The following is a 22,724-nucleotide window of genomic DNA, read 5'->3' as shown; positions in this document are numbered from 1 at the left end:
AGAACGACCATTGCCACAGATGTTCAGAATAAAGGATATGAAATGAGTTTTGTGTTAAAATTCAGAATACTGAGTATTTCTGCAAACATCTCTGTTAAGAAGACCCAATTAGAATAATATTTATACATTTTAGAATTATTCTGTTGACCCTACATGTAAAACCTTTGGTTTTTTATAGAATAAATAAGCTTATTTAAGTCAGCTCGTATTGGATACACAGGGAACAAAGTCTTGCCTGGCTCATCATCAAAGAGCCAGATGGACATATTGAAGATGATATTTGTAACAGATTTGCTCTATCCACTTAAACCCCATAATTTTAAAGACAATCTGCAACAAGCAGAGATGGTGAAACCCCCTTTTCAAGGAGACCAGTTTGTGGATCTCCAGATTTGCTATGGAACTCTGCATCTGAGTAGGCTTGATGACGTCCTTTAAAACCCTTCTCTCAGTACAAAGATAAATGCACCTCTTACCACCTGCAAGATTATGTATAACAGAAGGACTGTGGTGAAGTGACATCCTCTTATATGAACGTAAGAACAACCACATAATTTTCCCTCTGCAAATAATACTCATGAAATCTCCCTGCAGTGAGCCAACATCAAAAAACAGTCAGAAAAATGCTCCTAAGAAATTATAACTTCTTATGAAGTTATACTACTTCTTATGACTATCAACACAGAAATGATGTCTTCTTAAATTAGAAACTTGTCATGCCCTACTTCTCCATGGGCAGACAAGAGAGGGATGTCCCTAGAAGCCTGCTGTGCACTTCCATCCCTGAAGCTCATCAGCCCATAGCAGCTACCCTCTGACTATTCAAGCTTTGGGCAGCAAGACACGCTACTGGTATAGGCAGAAGTAGAAGCAGACATTTCAGAGATATTTTCACTAATCAGGCATGAGTTCTGCATGAGTCCTTCCTTTGGTGTCAAGCAAACTGTGCCTTAAATGGGCTCGCTGTTTGAAGGTTAAGAACAATGCTTTAGGTTAATCAAGAAGCTACCTTAACAGTGATCTCTGAGTGTTTTTCCCTTCTGTATTCTATAGACAATGCATGGGGAAGAGAGGTACCCATTAACCTTTTTGTTGTAAAATAATACACTTATCAGTGATAAGCACCTTAGGGAATTAGTGAACTCACTTCTATTTTGAGCTTGCAAGCCACTGCAGTCATTTAAACAATACAAAGAATCAGTAAACACACGAACAGTCACATAACTGTATGATGTCTGAATATGCTCCCAAAAGCCTGTAACAAATGCCAGCAATATGCTACCGTATCAATAATATGACCAGTATAATATTTAGGACGAGTTAGAAAGCAGCATGGCTTCAGGCAATGATCAGGATGCATTTAATAAACATTCAGATCTCTTCTGCTACTTATGTAATTTATAAAAAAATAAATTCATAGGCAGCAGGCAAGTGTTTCCTTTTGGTTTTGTGTGCTTTTGTTGTTCAGTACCAAATTCTGTATTTCAGGAACAACTCAGGAATATACTAATGTCAAAGACTCATGAAATATCACCTATGGATATGCATTCTCTTGAGTGGTTTCTGATTGCGCATTTGTTATGATAAAAAAATCTAGCTTGATAAAATTAAAATAGGTAAAGAATAAGATTACAATTCTTCTTTTTCCAAACCTTTTCTTGTTCCAGGTATGGAAATAAAAATGGAAAATAAAAAATTAAAAGCTAAAACAGTAATTAGAGCATTGAGAATTGTTGTTATGGACAATAAAAGCTTTCTTAAAAAAAAAAAAAGATTATGCAAACTATTAAAGTTTACTCCCTGAGAAAGAGTTAGTGTATAGAAATGGTCATAGCATCATAGAATTTGTCCATGTTCCAGATGTTACTTCTGCATGTCTCCCTAGGGGAAAAAATAATAATCTTAACATTTTTATAATTTTTAATCATTGTTACTGTTTACTTACTATTAATGTATACTGTAAGATGAATATGGCTATTTGCAGCTGACCAATGTGGAAAGTAAAGAACAAAATAACTTTTAAATTTGCAAACCGGAATCACAAGTTTGAAGAAAACCTAATTAAACTAGTGAAAATGTAAACATTTTTTTATGAGCAGTCAGAAGAAAATGTGTTCTCATTATAAATGGAATGCTTCCTGAAATATGTGGTTATTCAGACAAATGCTTTAAACAAAACATGGTAGGAGGCTGTACTGCATTAACTAGAGGACAACTCCATCTTCTGGGAGTTATATTGAAGAAGACAAAGACATGAACAGCCAAAGAGACCCAGAGCCACATCCAAGGTACTCTGTGTTTCTGAAAGAGCTTTATTTTTTTCCATTCCTCTTAGTGTTACTATGCATTCATGCTACTATGACTAAGGTCTCCCTTAGCAACTCTTGCCTTGTCATAAAGCAGTTCTCAAGGAAAAGAAAGACTCAGCACAAAGCAAGACCGAAGATGGACGCCAATGCAGGAGATAGAATGAGTTGGCATTTAAGTGCATGAGTTTTAATGTTACAGACATAAAGGTGAAAACCATGATAATACTGAGGGGGCAAGGCCACCCGCAACATTATTTTAGACTGACTGCACAGGGAAGGTGCAGAAACCAAGCATTTTTCAATCACTAAGGTGACTGGAAAAAGTGTCTGTGCTGGTGATTCTAGCTGATAACGAGAGGAAAAAGAGAGAGTGAAGGTAATGTTAAGGTAGTGAGCTCAGAAGATGGGAATGATGATGTCATCAGAGAAAGGGAGAAAGCTGTCGTCAGAGAAAGGGAGAAAGAAGAAAAGCTAAGAGAGATCATTTATATGTTTATTTATCAGGTTTACTGATCATTAGATATCCACTGAGAACTATTAAAAAGGTAGACAGAGAGGACTTGACAGAGGGCCAGAGATCAGTAAGGGGGCAAACAGATGTGAAAATCATTAGCAGGAAATTGATAAAAATATTCCCTCAACATTACATTTCTTGGGGAGATGAAGAGCAGATGTAGAATGATTGCTTCCCAGAAGCAGTAAATTGAAGCAATGGAAAGATGGCCATTGTCTTACCTCTAGGGAAATGACAACTAAATCCTATCATTCAGAAATCTAGAAAGATGTGAACTAAGTTATGCAGGATATTGAAGTGAATTCTCAGGCATGGAGATAGAAGATTTGATGTATAAAAGCCACACGCAGAGGAAAGAAAATAAAGCATGTGAATAAATACATGTTTCTAATCACAGCTTTTTGTAGCAGACTAGAAACAGATCTCTATTATATTTTACAATTTTATTATTGAACAGCTTTTTTAATCATACAAAATGGCATCTTGAAGAACTTTCAGATACAACTATGAGCAAATTAAAACTGAGAGAACCGTAAATTACTCTGGCATAGAATCTCAGAGCATTAGTAGTATGGAAATGGCTAGTGAATCCTAAAAAGTAGAGCCTGATTGTATTGGGTTTGCATGGTAAGGTTTTGGTAGTGGGGGGGCTACAGGGGTGGCTTCTGTGAGAAGCTCCTAGAAGCTTCCCCTATGTCCGATAGAGCCAATGCCAGCTGGCTCCAAGATGGATCCCAGGTGGCCAAGGCTGAGCCAATAAGTGACGGTGGTAGTGCCTCTGCGATAACATATTTAAGAAGGGGGAAAAAAAAACTGCGCAACTTCAGCCGGAGAGAGGAGTGAGAATATGTGAGAGAAACAACTTTGCAGACACCAAGGTCAGTGAAGAAGGAGGGAGAGGAGGTGCTCCAGGTGTGGAAACAGAGATTCCCCTGCAGCCTATGGTGAAGACCATGTGAGGCAGGCTGTCCCCCTGCAGCCCATAGAGGTTAATGGTGGAGCAGATATCCACCTGCAGCCCATGGAGGACCCCATGCCAGAGCAGGTGGATGTGCCCAAAAGAGTCTGTGACCCTGTGGGAAGCCCACGCTGGAGCAGGCTCCTGGCAGGACCTGTGGACGTGTGGAGAGAGAAGCCCATGCTGGAGCAGGTTTGCTGGCAGGACTTGTGACCCCATGGGGGACCCACGCTGGGGCAGTCTGTTCCTGAAGGACTGCACCCCGTGGAAGGGACCCACGCTGGAGCAGTTCATGGAGAACTGTAGCCTGTGAGAAAGACTCATGTTGGAGAAGTTAATGGAGGACTGTCTCTCGTGGGAGGGACCTCACATTGGAGCAAGGGAAGAGTGTGAGGAGTCCTTCCCCTGAGGAGGAAGGAGCAGCAGAGACAACGTGTGATGAACTGACTGCAACTACCATTCCCTGTCCCCCTGTGTTGCTTGGAGGGAGGAGGTAGAGAACTCGGGAGTGAAGTTGAGCCCAGGAAGAAGGGAGGGGTGGGGGAAGGTGTTTTAGGATTTAGTTTTTATTTTCTCATTATCCTACTCTGATTTGATTGGTAATAAAATAAATTAATCTTCCCCAAGTTGAGTCTATTTTGCCCATGATGGTAACTGGTGAATGATCTCTCCCTGTGCTTGTCTCGACCCAGGAGCCTTTCATTATATTTTCTCTCCCCTGTCCAGCTGAGGAGGGGGGTGGTAGAGCGGCTTTGGTGGGCACCTGGCATCCAGCCAGGGTCAATCCACTACACTGATTAAAAGCCGTATCCTGCAGAACAGTAGATAAGGAGGAAATGCTTACAGGTGGCCCTCATTTTTGCAGCAATTCACCAGGCATGTACAAATTTCTCCATGTGCCTTCCCAGAAGTATTCCAATCAGAGCATCTCAGTGCTTTCTTTGTACTTCGGCTCCATTAAGATTGAGAAATTACACACTAGCTGGTAAGATTCTCAAAAACTCAAGCCTGTATCTATGCTTACTGACCAGACTGGTAACCTGATCAAATGCATCTCCAGTTGCTTTCTTTTTAAAACCTGGCCAAGTCACGGAAAGCATTACTGGTCTAACACTGCCCGTTAGACTACTGATCTAGTGTTTTGAATACTTGAATTAGGAAGATCTCTGTGCAACTGGGTCCCCCTCTGAAGAGGGGATCCCCAACTGAAGAAATTACAAACCATACCTTCCTCACCTTGGATGAGAATATCCACTAGGATTCAAGGCTATCACCACCAAAACCTGAGCTATCTAGGAGGAAAGGAGGAGCAAACCCGTATTTGAATACACAATTTGAATTGACAACAGGCACAATATGTAAGCCAAGGGTTCAGAAGAAAGGCAGGCTTGCTTAATTCACCCCAGATAACTGAGAGATGTCTCAAATGAGTGCTTTACTAAATTCTTGACACTACTAACTTAAGAGACAGAAAGAATTCAGTCATAAGCTTAGCATTTCCTGGTCAGCATCAAATTATTTCTCTAGTGGATATCTTCCATTCTGAGTTTTGCATTCACCCTGGGGACCAAGCCAGTGCACCCCCATCACACACATGCCTCTACAGCTTTAACTGCCCATGCTCAAAATCAGCTCTGATATGATGTAACTTTGTAACTTCAATCAGACTACTGTGAAAGGGGCTGTGAGAAGTGGGTGTCCATGACCCTTCACTGAGGAGCTACACTTAAGCTGAATCAACTGTGACTGTGTGTGGCCATGTATTTTGGTTGTCTGAACCTTGACTTGTGGATTTGGTGTCAAGGTCAAGCGGCATTGGACCTGCCTTTTCACCATGGGCTTGCCTGAAGACCACTGGACTGTTAGCCAAATACCATCACTGGACCGGCTCCTGACCCTGATGCTATGACTTGACTTACTGGCTTGACGTCAGTTCTGCCTCATCACTATGGACTCTGGTGATCTGGAATATTAGCTGGGTCTGGCTTCCATCACAGACCTCCTCTGGTCTTCTTGTTTGGGTGCTGTGGGACCTTGCATTTGCCAGCAAGGCCACTGTGCATATCCTGCTGTCTTCTGGTTTCCCTCACAGAGCAGCCCTGAACCCAGCATCTGATAAGCAGGTGCTGCAACGTCTACCTGGTAAATGCCTTCAAGACAGGCTTCAGCAGAGTCATACAGAAAGTCTGAAACAGAACTGTTACAGAAACACAGGTCTCCTGTGTCTCAGTTTCATGTTCAAGCCATGATTCTAACCTTCCTCACAGGAATTCATAAATAGGTCTTTGTGTTCTGGAGGCATGTCTAATTCATCTTGAATGTTCTCCATGGAGGAGATAAAGTGGATTAAGATTTGCTGAAGGGATTCTAAAAAGTTGTCCTGGGGCACTGTGAAATCTAATTGTTAGGATAATGCACACATGCTTTATTTAGATTGTTTACATCATGCATGGCACAACGAAAACTCAGTACCTCAGTGGGACATATAGACACTATCCAATATAAGTAGTAAGTAATACTAATTAGACTGAGTTTGATTTACTTGTTCACATTGTTGAGTTCTAAATTAACTTTAATAACTCAGGAGAAATATCTCAGAGTTATTATGGTCATTTCAATAAAACAACTGCACAATGAGGAGATGCTTTAAAAAACATCTAACTAGAAAATTGGGCCTATAAAGAATGACAGAGCTTGGTTATTATGAGCTGTTATAACGCAATCACATGAATCACTGTGGCATGTGGACCTTGTGCTCAGCTCTTGTTATCCAATTCTGGTCATCCCATCTCCAGCATCCCCTGCTTCTTCCCTCCCACTCCCCCCAAACGAGAGGCTTTTCACATTTGTCAAAGTTGTGGGAGGAGGAATCAAAAAGACCCAAGAAGCTAAGAAAGGAATGAAAACCAACAGTCCACTAGTCATCTAAGCCAAATGTTATACCATTACTGTTTCCCTTGTCTGAATTCAGGTGCCTTACATGTCCATTAATTTTGAGTGCAGTTGACACAGAAAGACAGAGATGCCTAATTAGGGTTGCTTGGGTTGCCTTCTCAGGGTTTTAAAAAATCATCTGAATTTTGTATATATTGCACAGTGAGCTTAAACTGCATTTTAGGAATACTGGATTAACCCTTGCCTATGACTGAGTATATAAAGTGCAAGCACATTATTCCTGAGCTCAGTGCCAAAACTAATCATAGAATCTGGTCAAAATATTTAACTCAAGATATAACATAGCATTATAACTGCAGCAGATAGCTTCTAATTCTTAAAAAGTCTATTTGGATTCAGACCAACTTTTCAGATGTTCTTACAGTGCCTTCACTTTTGCTTTTACATGCAGTAGAGAACTACCACTTTGGACAGCTAATCTGTAGAAACCACTGTGAATAAGAAAACATCTCTGGTTTTCTTGAGGCATGACAGATGCCATCAAAAGGAGATGTCATCATGCCTGGCTCTGCAACATTTGCATTACTAACATATACACCTGATATGACTCTGCTGTGTCTTTGGCACTACATCCTATCTGCAACCTATTTTCTGCTACAGTTATTCCAATACAAATTTTGGTTTTATTTCTATTGTTATTTCTTTAATTTCTTGTGCCATTCATTGCAGTATGTTTATGAAATATATATTCAGAATAGGAGTCCCCCAAACTGTAACTATACTGCTTTGGCTAACTATCCCTTATTTCCTGGAAATAGTGCCTGTAGGTAGAAGCTCTATAAAGTTAAAATACGATTCTACAATGTGCAATACTCCAGAAAACACAATTATATCTATGACATAAAGCAGAAAGGAAAAGTTTACTCCAGACTGTTTGCTCATGTTATTTCATAAAAAATCATGGTGAATTATATTTAAATGGAATATCATGAACGTGAAATACAGAAATAAGAAGCAGGGATGGAAATTTTGTTTTCTGCTGAACTATAGTTTTTGGGACCCAACAATACATCACAATTGCTTCAATTAATTTCCTGTACCTGAAAGCACTAACACAGAGTGATTGAAATTACATGCCAGAGAAGCTATTAATTTACTGAAAATTTCTGCAAATTCTGTTAAAAAATAATCTATACTTTTAGTCTTGCAAAATCATTCAGCATCAAGTATTCTACACCCGACTCCAGTTTTGCTATTACTGCCGTGCCATATTTGGTATAGCTGTCATTATCTCCACAGTCAGATCTAGGAGATAGCCAGAAAAAAATACTTCTTGCCTTCCAATAGTATTTGACCACTTACAATTTATAATCCACAGTCAAGGTGGCTTTCCTAGTACAAATCATTCCCTGGAGAACTGGACAATCAAAAAGTGCCATTTTGTATTATCCTTTTTCCCCACCATATCCTGATTATAGCATTGTTACCCAACAAACAGTATTTTACAGGATGCTGGAAAGAAAATTGCTTTTTTTTCTCTTTAGTTATTTTCTGCTCTCTGTTCTGTGTAGTTTTTACAGTGCTATTGCTTTTATAGAGTATTTTTGATGTACTAAATGGGTTTTCTGTCCCTAATCCCAAAACATCTAAATGGTGCTTTATTGGAAACCAAACTAACTGCACTCTGGTGGCAAACATTTATAACAAAATTTCTAAACTGAACAAAAGAGGAACAAAGTTAAGGGTCAGTGTAAGGATGCTCAGTTATTTGATAATATTTCAAAGAAGTAACAGAAGCACAGATGTGGACAGTATCAAGATCTGGACCTATCTTGATATGAACTGTGGCTACTAATTAAATCTTGATGATTTAAACATTTGAGTTCTACAGTTACACTATGTTGCAAAGGGACATTTGAATGGTAATGAAGCATTTTCAAAAGGTTCTCAATGTCATCATTCAGCAAATGAGTCTTTCAGTGCATGTGCTGAGACAACATACTGGTTGCACTGCTTGGAGCAAGAAATTAATTGGACATAGAAGAAATTTTTTCCCAAAACTTACACCAACATTCACATAAACATTAAAAATTGAACTGATGAGAATTTAGCATAAGCAATATAAGAAGTAAAATCAGTTAAGCGAAACAGCTAATTTAATCACATTAATAGGAATAAGCAAATTTTATTATTCAACAGAGGTACATAAGATTGGAAATTATATACAAGATAGGAGAAGAGGGGGATGAAAGCCCTTAAACAAAACCTGCAAGTATGTTTTAATAAGTAATTCCTTGGGTTTTTTAATAATGACCTACTATATTTAGGTTATGTTTATGGAATTTTTATATTATGCCTTCCTTCATTTTTAGTTCTTTCTGTCACAGATTAAATTCAGCCTAAACCCAAATGATTAAACTGAGAACAAAGAAACATCACTGGAACAGTAACTTGACCTTGCTTTTCTTACATTCCTGAGAAAACCCTAGCCACCAACTACAGAATCATTTTCGCCTTTAGTCCAAACCTCAATATACTATAGACTTGATCTGAATGAAAAAAATCCTACCCATTTAGATACTTCGACTAAATGAAACTATTTCAACGTGAAAGATTAAGATGGCAATATAAACACTGAGTCCTAATGTTTTGTTCCACCAAGAGGTTCAAATGCTGTGAAGAAACAAAATAGTGTTTTGGCAATTTAGCAATTCTTAGCTTGTCAGACAGCCTGTGGTAACTGTCCACCACAGATGGGAGGTAACATAACTTTATTTAAGCTGTTTTAATGTAAAGTTTGGCTTTATTCCAGTGAAGCACTAAATCTAAAATAATAAAAAAAAAAAAATTGCAGGTTGAACAATCCCATTTCATGTCCAGTTATAGCTAGGAGAGACTTTAAACATTGCTAAAACCAGTGACTCTGCAGGTTAATGTGAGCATAGAGAATGCTGAGTGACAGGTAAAAATTTGGATCCAGCAGCTGATGCTATCTATAGAAATTATATCCATAGGAAAAAAAATCGATAAAAGATGCACGTGTGACTCACTAGACAGAGACCCTCAAACCATACATTAAAAAGCTCATGAATAAATATACTCTTCAATAATTTAAAGATTAACAAAATTACGAACAGATGAAAATATTCTAACAAATGGCTACAAGAAGGAAAAATGGTCAAATTCCTACACAGTTACTTGCCTCCTTGTTTTCCAAACTTTAAAAGAAAATTCCTAAGTGCATGCTTCAAGTACGTTCAAAGAACAAACACATATATTCAGCAAACTCCCTCTAATATCTTGTCAAATAAAATGATAAACAGCATAAACATAAACACTTCAAACTCCTCTGAGATCTGCTGTTGAACACCATTTCTAAGTAGATGAACTAGTGCCATATTTGAATGTCTTACCTATTGATGAGCAGTCTCTATCATTTCGGTTTATGAGAGGTTTGGATATCTATAATTTTAACTTCTGAAAATTATTTCTAAGTACAACCAGGAATGTAAAATAGATGATGCGGTATAAAATCATCAGCCATGTTTTCCAGTAGCGGAACCATTCATCCAAGAAGCAGGTATAAGTTCAATTTGGCAAAGTTAAATGACAGTCATTTTGCAGAAATTAACTTTTCTTTGTGCATTGTTGACTGTGAATGGAGACCATTATTTTTCATTGCTTAGATAGTGATGCAATTTTCAAAGCTAAATGAGCATTAAAAACATTCATTCTATGCTTCTGCAATGAACAATCTAAGATACCTAATGGCAAAACGAGACATTCCCTTTAATCTTTATGAACATATTGTACCCTCTTGAGGTAAAACTGAGAAAGGAGGGGATGAGCTTGCTGTATTTTTGACAAATGTTTCCCTCAGAAATGGGAGAAGTCTTGTATGTGCAGATGCAGCAGCCTGCCTGACTGCCAATCCCTGAAGATCCAATCATCCTGATGACTGTCCCACAGTTTCTTGGGCAGGCCAGTCTCTTTTCATTCCTTTGCTTTATTGGAGATGAGATTTTGGTGCCAATATAGGGAGGAAATACGTTTCACCACTTATACACATATGCATGGGTTTCCAAGTATTTGCCTTTGAGATCAGCTCACATTCTAGCTATGCTGCTCTACAGCAAGACCAGAGACAGGATTTTCTGGACAAGTTATTCTACTAATATACTAATTTCCCATATATTTACTTGAAATCTACCTCCTTTCAAGATACTCGACTACGGAGTAATGGAAGATAGCATGAGGCCATAAGATTTTAATAACAAGGTATTACAAAAAATGGCATATAACTAACACTGCTAACTATTAACTAATGTAATTGGCACTAAAAGTGGAAGACCTTGTAAGTTAGAAAAAAAATTCCACAAAATTATAGTCATTAAAGAACAGCATAAGGTTTGAACCACAGATTAAATGAAAAGACAAACAGCCACAACAATATCAAGCTATTTGGCACCACTGCAGGGCAATTTAAGCATTTGTGCTCCTTGCATCCAGTACCATTCAAACACTGCAGGCCACAGAGCTGTACCACGTATTTTGAGTGAGAAAAAGTTTTTCTTCCCCCTGTAAAGGAGACTTAGAGAAAGAATTAAAAAAAAGAAAAAAAAAAAAGAAAATAATCTTTTACAGAGTTCCTCCTGAAATTTTCCAAGGTGGGAAAAAGCTATATTCATCTATAGTAGAACGATCCTCTGATTTAAAACCTTATCAAACATCCTCTATCTCAGCCCTGAGCCACAGCAGCAAATAAGGTCCTAAAACTCACAGCTGAAGTCAAGGGAAAGCAAAACAAACCAAACAAAATGCATGAAATGAGTGAACTTATGGGTTCAGCAATCACAAAATATACTTTCTAACTTTCAGACCCTGCTCCTGATTTTAGCAAACCCAGTACATGGATGCTTTTGGATGCTTTGAACTGATCTTACTGACACTGTTATCTCTGTTACCATTATAAAATGTGATCTTAACAGAATTGCAGATATATATGTAGAATCTTTGGTCCACATGCTGAAGTCCAACTCTCAATATATTAAAAAAAAAAAAAAATTACACAGGCACAAACATAATTACTCAGAATTATATCTTCATATGTTTACATGGCTTTGAAGTTTGATCTCAACAATATCTTATAATTCCACTGACAAAATAATTATTTACCATTAAAATACTTTTCTCTGATATTAATAATCCACTAATACCCTAATGAAACAGACTTGAAAAATGAAAAATGCTTATCCAGTTTGTTACCTCAATTGTTATGTTACTTTCAGTTTGAAAGAGGCAGATCTGTACTGCTGTTTGGAATTAAAACCTACAGTCATCACCAAGGAAATCATACACTTTTTCAACACAGCCCATTGATTTGTCTAATATTCTAGATAGAAGTTCTTTCCCTCCCTTTTCTGGTGTTTTTTTGTTTGTTTGTTTGTTAGTGGTTTGTTGCTGTTGTTTCTTTTTTTGGGTTGGTTTTGGGTTTTGGGGTTTTGTTTGGGGTTTTTGTGTTGTTTTTTTTTTTTTAATGTTGTTTGGTTTTTTTTTCCTGAAAAGCCAGAAAATGAAAACAAACTTTGGCAGCTGGTATGCCATGTCCTTAGCTTGTTATAAACCACGCTGCCTCCACATTCATAATGGAGCTCATTTTTGGGTAATAGACCTCTCTCTGACACACTGCAAGTAACATGCAGATTTAGTAGCTGTCTCTTAAGTGTTTGTAAGTAATATTGTCTGTACACTCCAGAGTCTCAGATAGGATATCAGTCTACTTCCACTGGCTTTTGTTAGTTTTTACTGGCTGAAAGTATGATTCCTTGGTTTTATTCCTATTTTAACTAATTTATATTTTGTGGGCTTTTACTTTAATTCTACTTAATTTTCCTTCTTTCATTTTCAGTAGTGAGTGAGTAACAAAACCCTGTAGAATTCAGTATTTACAGTACTTAGCCACACCGTCTCTAGCTGACCACCTCTAGCTGATGTACCACCAGATGATGTCTGGATGCTCTTGTGGTGACTGCCTTACTGGACAGAAAATCCCAGAAGGAGTCATTGGTCTGTGCAGAATTGCATCTTGTTATCGGACTGTGACACTCTGGTGCCTCCCCTGTTTAAGGGGAGGACTGTATTGTCTGGAATATCTTGACACGATGCTTCACTAAATATGATTGTTGCCTCTTGACACTACCTTAATAAGAAATGATAATACTCTCTTGGGTGTGCATTTACTCCATTAACTCAAAGCTACCACCACAGACTCTTAATTTCTATCCACTTAAGCCTCATTCTACTTGGAAATTGTTGGGAATCACCTAAAGATGCAGCTGTCCAAGGCAAAGGAGTAAATAAACTCAGATATTTAATTTCTCAGGGCAACACTTAAGTGCACCTGGTAAAAAATGGCCTGTCGTAAAACAGATGATTCCTTTAGAAAACACCAGCTTTTAATTGCTCATGTAAAAAGGGACCTATAAACAGAATGATTCAGAAAAAATTTTACAGAGGTAGAAATTTAGGAATGATACAAGAATCTAAGATACATATCTTAAATGCTGTAAAAAGTTATTTCCACAAATGGGCTGCAGACACTGCTTTCTCTTTCAGTTGGAGGCATTTTTTTAAATTAGACTGAATCCTGGATGTCTGCATGTTTTATAGTTTCCATTTCTTTAGCACCTCTTACTCCACTGTATCTTACTTAATATAAGGTAGCGAAGGGAAACACCTTAGATTATTCCAGTTTCCTATAGCACCCATTTAAAAATACTGAATGGTTAATTTATTTAGCTTTACCTTTAAGGATAAGTAATAAATCGTATACACATAACGAACCACTGAATTATGACTATTATTTAGAATATAGCCATAGAATTAAGTTAGATTTTTATCCACATTTGTGAAGATTGTTTGACAAAGATTCATATAGACATTCCCTTGATATTAGTAATTTTTAATCTTAAGTAACTGAGAGCCGTATTTCCTCAGGATCACTGAGCATGCAGTTTTAGAAAAGAGAGAAAAAAATCTACTCTTTTATGCACTGTTCACAGCTAAGTTTTCAGGGAACGTGAATCACTTAATAAGCTTATTTGATATTGAGAAAGAAATACGAGCTCTCGATCATTTACTTCAGGCACTAAGTCAGATGCTGCGATGAGCTAGACCTTCAAAGTGTGCATGAAGTTTTTCCCCTTTAATCAGTGGAGAAAGCTTGAGTCTTCTGAAAGCCAACATATTGATCTGACCAAGGAATTGCTGAGGCTGCTGCAAAGGAGATGATATGAATATATATGGAGCAGAAGTATATAAGGGTATAAAAAAAATTCCAATTGACCTTTCTCTGTAGTTTTCCTATCCTTTTGTCTATTTTTCTCTAAAAACTGTCTCTTCTGGTAGCCTTTAGCCACCAGAAAATTGTTACATATGGTTTGAGCAAATGAAGAATAGGGAAACATGAGAGTGATACTGGCTGTGTATGAATCTCCGGAGTTGAAGGATTTTTTGAGGAGTGAAGAAAGAAATGTGACAGATGCCCACTTTCACATAACAGAGCATCTGCTCAGCCGACAGCATACGGCTTTGGGGCAGGAAAGACTGGTGGGCTATATCTGAGTGTGAAATAAAGAGGATTAGGACCAGGAGCCAAAGTCATGAATGAAAAGAACAGGGGGCAGAAGGCAGAACTTATAAGTTCTGTTCGCTATCCAAGAACAGAGTGTGACCTACTATGCACCACAGTGCAATGAGAAAAGCATTAATTATGCCTACCAGGACTGGTTTCTTACCTGGACTGTCCCCTGAACCGTGCCTTGACATTGTTTGGGCAGGTGCCAGGAATTAAACAGTATGGACAACTGTGGGACAGTTCCCAAGCCTGCATTTGGTCCTTTTTGATTCATGCTTATAGACAGTTGTAAAAGCCAGAGCCTAGCCTGAAATGGGAGGTTGGTGGGCACTGACTCTTTTAGGCTGTTTTGAGAAGAAATGGGATATTAGACAATGGAAACTAGCAAAAGTCTATATAGCAAAATTATTTTATAAAATATAAGAAAAAATTGTTAGCTAAGTATTGCTTACTTTGCTCTGTATTTTACTAGTTATTCAAAAGCTATGTAGAAATCTGAAGAGAATATAAATACTCCATGAATTAAAGGGGACTTGTGTTTTTATATCTATTAGGAATGTATTTCATTGCAAAACCATGCCAGTTTCACTCTATATTTCCTTGTGAAAATTTGTTCTTGACAAAAACGAACATAATTATATTAATCATTACAGAGGTATTTACACACAAACTATGACACACTACAAGGAATGATTCCTGTTCACCTTCTTAAAAGTCATAAGTGCAATCCACACAGTGGTTCTTTAAAGGCTGTACCCTTAAATTTTGCTTTATGAAAACAAAAGGTATTCTGGAATAACTTGATGGAAACAGGAGAAAGATCTGAATGACTGTTTTGGGCCATTCTATGGAATTTGCATTTATATTTGTCTGACAAGTCCAATTTCCTTTCTATTGGGAGAAAATGTTGAAATTTTACCAGCTGAATTTTTATTAACCATAAATATCCACTTTAAAATTCACAATAATGTGCTTTAGCACTACACAGCCTCAGAACACGCAGTAATTTTGTTACAAATTCATTCTGAGCATATGTGTATGTAATTATTAAAATAGTTCTTTCCTGACTGAAAATTTTAGACGTTTTCTTTACACTTTTGGACAAGTCAATATCAATGCTGTGGCTTTTTTTCTGTCTTCTTTAATATATTTGAAAAAAGACCCTTTCAAACATTAAAACCAATTCAGTCTGTTGGTATATTTTAGGCCAGTAAGATATTTATGATATATGAGTCAGAAGATCTCGAGTGCTGCATTTAAGATACACATCACTAACTCTGATACAAAAAAGATAAGCAGACTAGGCAGATGCCATTAGGATAAGTAAATGAACCACATAATGTGGAGAGGTTTTTAGAGGGTATGAACAGGATCTACAATTTACAAGACCTAAAAATCTTACCTTGGGAAAAGGTGAATGAACCCACAGTAACAGACAGAAAGCCAGCTTGCTCATTTTTCTGGGATTCCCAAAGCTCAGCAGGTGTACCGTTGCTTGTGTCTTACAGCTAGAGTAGGTACATCTTCTGAAAGCTCCTTTGGTCACTAACATTTCTACATATTGTCTACATCTGGTCACTACATATCTCTAGCTAGGACTGGAAAAATTTAAGATACACTCTATAAGCCTACAGGATTATTTAACCTTTTGGTAGAAATGTCATGGATATGAACATGGAATGGAAGATCGAAGGGGGAACAAGAATGTATGCAAAGACAGAAGACAATGGACACTGCTTTAAAATAATTTTCTCCCATATGGCATCCTAGACTGTCTGTGAAGGCAGAAATCAGACTTTTTTCTCTGCCAATATTTATAAAGCTTATCTAAGCAGCTCAGTATGAAGTCTTAAATGAAAAATTATAAGTTAATTACTATACTGGATCAGATTACTCATCAGAGTACCAGTGTCACAGTAGCCATTTTTAAGTAAAGAGATAACAGACTGTTAGTTAGAAGCTGATTTATGCATGGAAGCATGGCTTACACCTCTTCATTTTTTTATATAATATCATAGCTAGCTGCATTCACCACGTAGACATCTACTTGTTTTTATTTCATTCCTCTTAAGACCTTGGCCTCATGCTCATTCAGAATTAAATGTGTTAACGTGTAGTTTGTTAAGAATCTTTGTTTTTCCTGTGAGCAAGATTAAACAGAGTTGTCAGCCTAGTTTCTCTTTTCATTCACTATTCAGTTGTGTACTTCTAGTCCCTTTTAACAATCTGTTCTCAAATATCTATTCCAATCATTCCAGTTCTCAATCTGTTACTTTTTTTTATCATGCCACTCTGAATCTCTCTGTGTTCACGGGTTTTATTTACTCATAAAGTAGCATTCCTCTTTGCTTTAGATGACATGAATCATTCAGGTCTAAGTTAGTCACTAGGCTGTCTTTATAGCCAGTGGAAGAACTACCAAAAGGCAACCCATGCCCCTACTTTAGACATCTGAGATGGTATTAATTGCCCTCCTGAGCAGTAGTTTCCCTTGACTATAAAGGAAGCTTAGGGTGACTTTGGCAAACTTTGTGATGCCTAAAGTAAGTAAAATGAATCCCAACTATATAATCTCAATTGAAAAGAGCATTGCAAGTGATGGCTACTGAAAATTTGAAAAAAAATCTGTATTTTCTTTAGACTGCTCTTTTTGCACGCTAATGCTGTTCCTTTCTCTGAGCTCTGCTGAAAAGTGACCATGGGATTTTACTGAATTCTTTTAGATTCCTACATTATGTATGGTTTGAACTACTCCCTCTTACATGCTCTGTCAACACTGATTTTAATCTGCCAGTGGATATCCTCTTCTTTTCATTTTGTTACACCCCCTGGAGATCTTCAGTTTTTCCTGGTTTTGACTAGTCTAAATAACTTTGTGATATCTGCATATTTTAGAACATTACTGATCACTCAAATATCGGTATTCATAAAATTAACATTAACAATAAGTGGCTTTTCTCATGCTGAAAACTCTGTTTATTTTCTGTCCGTTCCAAATAACATCCATGACAACACACTGCACTTCAAGATTATTTGGTGTTCTCATTAATATCTTCTAAGAGCTGTAAGCTTGATTTTTGACAAGAGAGTCTCCTTTAACCATTTTTTGGCTGCTGCTCTTAAGGAAATTTATTTGACAACAGAGGGAAAATTTTCTTTTACAAAAGAATCCTAATCTGCCATAGAAATATGTATCTCCTAATACTGTTCCCTATTTCCAGTTCCACGTTCCACCTATACCTTTAAAGACAGCTATTATTCTGGTACTCCAATCTTCCAGTTTAGCAATTTTTTTTAAATTACAGGATGAATATTTCTTGATAGCAGTTCAGCCACCTTTTAGTACCATTCTTCAGAACTCTTAATGGTTTACTGCAATGGGACCCCAAATCAGCCAAAGCCCTAAGGTGGATCTGCTTAGGCCTTTAGCTCTCCAAGAAAGTTCAAAGGGCTGTCAAAAGCCAAGATTAATTCTTTGATCTAAAATCAGGAACTAACCTTTTAAAAGAGAGAAAACTGAAAGCAAGTAGTTAACATAGAATGGTAATACGGTTTAAAAGCTTTTCTCCTACTGCATGTTGTATCCTTGCAGGTGGGTCTGTGCTTTTAGCTAATTCAGGGACTCTGAGTGGCAGCAAAAGCTCCTGTTTTTTCACACTATCCTTTTCCTGTGCCTGCTCAGCTGTTCCTGAGGAGGAGGAGGAGGAGGTGGAGGAGGAGGAAGAAGAAGAGAAAGAGCAGGATGAGGAAGGAGGCTTCCACCTCCTATCAGAGGCTTTTATTTCACCTAATCATTTCTTAAAGGAATATAATGTAGAACTGAGAGCACACAAATAAAACAAATACCATCTGTCCCAGCCATGCATGATCAAAGCAAATTGTTGCTTTTACATTTGTTAAGTTTTTCATAGCATATTCTCTATCCTTGAGAGAAGAGGAGATGGGCCTTGCTTTAATGGAAATGCATTTGATTTGACTGAGCTGCCTAAATAAAATCCACAGCAGAAATACTGTATTATCTGGATTTAGAACCAGTCTCTGATGTTTTGTTCAGAAGCAATGAAAAACTGGAGTTAAAAGCCCACCACACTGAAAAGTTTAACAGTGGCATGACAACTGTCCTTATGGACCTTCTTAGAGACTTCCAAATGTATAGTAATGTGGCTTGGTATAGCCTACCATATAGTTAAGGTAACTTTCATCACTTCCCATGTACCATGAGCTGAGAATGTGCAATGGACGATCATTGCAGTGTGGCTGTTGTGTAGTAACTTATTAAGCCACAGTTACTTGCTTCTGTGTCTTGAAAGAAAAGAGAAAATAAAATTCCATCTACAGAGGATCTCAGGAGATTAGCATATCTGTCAAACACAATTAGATGTTCAAATTGTATACGGACCATTATAGTGCCATTCAATTAGAAATGAACTTGTAAACTGAAATTAGAAGAAAACAAAAAACTCAGTGCAATATTGTGAAATTTGCTACAGAACTGGATTTTTTTTTCTAAGAAGCAGCAGTTCATCTTTAGTACTGAATCCTTTTTCTCATCTATCTGAACTCTAAAGTGATTCTAAAATGAAAATATGGCAAAAGGCCTTAAAATATCTAAAGGTGCTACGGGAATATTTTATGGTAAATAACTATGGACTAACTATTGGATAGTCCTGTTGAAAGATGAATATATAAAAGTTGGGCCTCCTTTCTGCACATATCTGCTTCCTGCATGGAATGTGTTTGCTGACTTAAATGACAAGAATGTTATTACAAATTATAAACAAGACCTCACACGTTTTTAAGCTCTTGTTGGTACAGCAGAATTAATGTTATGACAAGACAACAACAATGGCATAGTTCATTCCTCTCAGTTGAGATCAACATAAATGTTCCCTAAGTTCCAAGTACATAGCCAGTCAGACACAGCTATGCCAACCCCCTGAGGATAACCACACTAAAACTGAATTATTCCAGATACATTCTTTCCTTGTTTGTGAAAATAAGAAATTACTCCTTGCTGATAACAACCTTCAGTCCCCATCTCACCATGTCATCTGAGCTCAAGTATTCTGGTCAATGAGTTGCACAGCAGTGACCCTGTCCTTTTCTCATGGTTGACTGAGCAAAGAAGAGGATAAACTCGTGCCAATATGTCAAGGCACAGAGCCAGGTAGTCAGAATAAACCTATAAATTCATTTTACTTTTCTCAGTTTCTATTCCTTTGATGGTTATCTAGTTAAGAACAGACGTACTCCTGAGTGCCTAAATATATCTTATATGTGGGAAGAGAAAGATAATCAAAAGAAAGATAGTTAAGATTATGCAGTTATCTAGACTAGCCAGTGCACAGCGCAATTTCTGATTCAATTGGAAAGTTGTTGCTGTTTCCCATTTAAAGCCATGAATATGTAGAGACACAGATTATTTGAATGCATCTTCTTAAAACATTTTCCAGTGTTTTTTCCATATTTTTCTGAGGACAAACAGATCAGAATGCAGTACAACATGCCAAGCAGCACGGGCTGTGCTGTTTAAATAAGGTCATCTTTTTATTTTGTCATAAAAATGCCATGGAAGAAGCATTTCAAGAAAGATACTGTCTTTTCTTTATAAATTTGTGCAGGGGCTAGCATAATGAAGGATTGACAACTGGAAGAAGCTTTAAGTGGTACTACAGTGCAAACAGTAAACAACGGAAATAATAAATCACTGGTTAAAAGCTAAAGTTCCCCATACTGCCTACTGAAATGTTTTAAATGTTTTAAGACTGCCAGAGTTCTTTTTGGTGAGTTCTTTGACATGTCTCCAATACCAGGCTGTGCCTTACAGGGGCTAGTGTTTATAGTCCTGTCAATCTAAATATGAACTGGACAACAATAATAAATATTTATTATTGCACAGCAAGTTAGATTTTCAATAGGGACATTCCAACAATTTCCCTGCATTATTCTGCCAACTGATTTCTAAATGACCATATTTTCTAACTAATTCTAATGACTTGCTGAAGAACTGACTGACATATAGATGCAGGAGGATGCTAACTGAAAATCTGAAAGAACGTATCAACACCAGAAAGTTCTGCTATCAGACAAACATATATTTTGAATTTGTTCATTACATACAACGACCTAATACTTTCCTGGCATTACAAAAGTGCAGCTATAGAAAGTTAATTGAATAAGGATGATACTAAGCAAAGATGAAATGCTTAGAAAACAGCTTCTCAAACTAATTTTTTTTGGTTGCATTTTTAATAAAATGCTGTGATATTGCAGAAGCATTTATGGTTACTAATAAGTGGAATTCAGTTTCTAAGAATCTTCATATTTGATGTTTGTTATTATTTGATAATAATTTGGCCTGGGAACTCTCCAGTGCCAAAAAAAAAGTTTGAAAAATGAATCTGAATAAAATTTTGAAACTGTCACACATAGAAAAAACTGATGTAAGAAACCATAGGCTTAAGTTATTTTGGCAATAGATTTTTTTTTAATTATTGCTTACCTGTCTATGCTGATTATTATCACACCATAACATGTGCAAAGACTGTTCTTTTGGAGAACAGAATATTAAAAGAGATAATGTCAACAAAATTAACATTTCTCAAGCTATTAAGTATATCATTATCATCTTAATTAGCATGATTTTCTAAATTACCATTTGAAACACTGTATGTCCTGGAAATGCTGTAACATACACCTACAGTTCATAGTATTCTGATGAGTATTTTCGGAATTTTGTTTGCAGTTTGAAACTTTGCATTTAGATCTTGAGATATGATTATGGAGAAGTCCAATGTGTAAAGCATATCGAGTGTGTTAAACCAGAGCAACAGAGACAACCAAGCAACAGGGATAATCTGGAGGAGGAAGAGGAGCCCAATCTGGATTGTGATAGAAGCAGCAACTCTATAGTACATACTTGCAATTTCTGATTTTCAATAGATCATAAATTTGATAGAAAAAAATTCCTATTTCTTACCTACATTTCCAGTCATTAGGTATGAATTCTGAAAGTCCATCATTCCCATTCCAACAATGTGTATAAAATCTTCAATCACCTGCATTAACTCCACCGAGCCTGGATAGATCTAACAAAGGAAGGTCAGATATGCTGTTAACTATAATATCAAAATCTCTACAGCAGCAAATGCAAATAAAATCTAAATGCTATCAAATGAAATGTGAGATTTAACAGTCAAACTGCTCTTCCCATGTTTCAATACCGAACATTTTCTGTCACTGTAAAATGACCTTTTTGTCATTAGATCCTCGTGTGGACAGACACTACTTCCCTTAAAACTACATGAAATCAGTTTTGCACTAGAACTGTGGAATGTTTGCTCTAAGTCACTGCACTTGTAAAAAAAAATTTTTAATGGCCATTACTTTCATTAATGGTTAAAGCATTTCCTATTCCAGAATAATTCTGATTAAAATATTCTTCCTTCCTCTGAAAGATATCTTCAATAACTTCAGAACTATTGACACAAACAGCTGAATGTAAACCTTACCATGGCCTCTCCAGCATGATAAACCTTTGTTGCTTTAATTAATATGTAAGTAATATCAATTGTTATTGGTAATACTATTTTCATTGCTGTTGTGGAGTAGTAGAACCACAGAATAGCCGAGGTTAGAAGGGGCTTCTGAAGATCATCTAGTTCAACCCCCTGCTCAGAGCAAGATCAGCTCTAGCAGGTTGCCCAGGACCACATCCAGTTGGATTTTGAATATCTCCTAGGATGGAGACCCCAGAGCCTGTCTGTGCAACATGTTCTAGCATTCCATCACTCTCACAGTGAAAAGGTTTTTCTTATATTTAAATGGAATTTGCCGTATTTTATTTTTTGCTCCTTGCTTCTTGTCCTGTCACTGGACACCACTGAGAAGAGTTTGGCTCAGTCTTCTTTACTTGCCCCTCGCAAGATTTTTTAACATTGACAGGATCCCCACTGAGCTTTCTCTTGTCTAAGCAAAATAGTGTTAGCTCTTTCAGCCTCTCCTTGCATATCAGAGGGTCCAGTCCCCTAACCATCTTCATGGTTCTTCACTGGGCTCGTTCCATTATGTCCATGTCTTGTGCTGAGGAGCCAAGAACTGGACACAGTAAACTAAAATAAATTACAGTAGCTTTTGCATTGCTAATGCAGCCTCTCAATATGACTTTCAAAATGGTAAGGACTAGCACATTTCCAAGAAATATAATTTATTTGCAAAGCTGTAAGCTACTATGATCACAAAAATATTAAGAATTGTTATATTCAACAATAATGATGCATCATCAAAACTGCATTAAAGGTCAAAACAGTTATTAATAAGCGTAAAGCTTCTGCTCATATCTTACACATAAAAAAAATTTTTGGTTTTTATGGTCTGTTATGAACAGGACAATTTTCAGTAACACAGTATTTT

At 37.1% G+C, this 22,724-nt stretch overlaps 1 protein-coding gene across 1 annotated transcript in view; it reads right to left on the bottom strand.

The window, feature by feature from the left end:
* Positions 1–22,724, bottom strand: part of ADGRB3 (adhesion G protein-coupled receptor B3) — a 465,041-nt gene that overhangs the window by 210,133 nt on the left and 232,184 nt on the right. The window contains exon 11 of the mRNA XM_075497295.1: positions 21,292–21,400. Coding sequence (XP_075353410.1) covers positions 21,292–21,400 — 109 coding nt within the window. The remainder of the gene's footprint in view (positions 1–21,291; positions 21,401–22,724) is intronic.

This window comes from Mycteria americana, chromosome 3 (assembly GCF_035582795.1).
Source record: "Mycteria americana isolate JAX WOST 10 ecotype Jacksonville Zoo and Gardens chromosome 3, USCA_MyAme_1.0, whole genome shotgun sequence".
Classification (NCBI taxonomy): domain Eukaryota; kingdom Metazoa; phylum Chordata; class Aves; order Ciconiiformes; family Ciconiidae; genus Mycteria; species Mycteria americana.
This window is presented reverse-complemented; position numbering and strand designations above follow the sequence as displayed.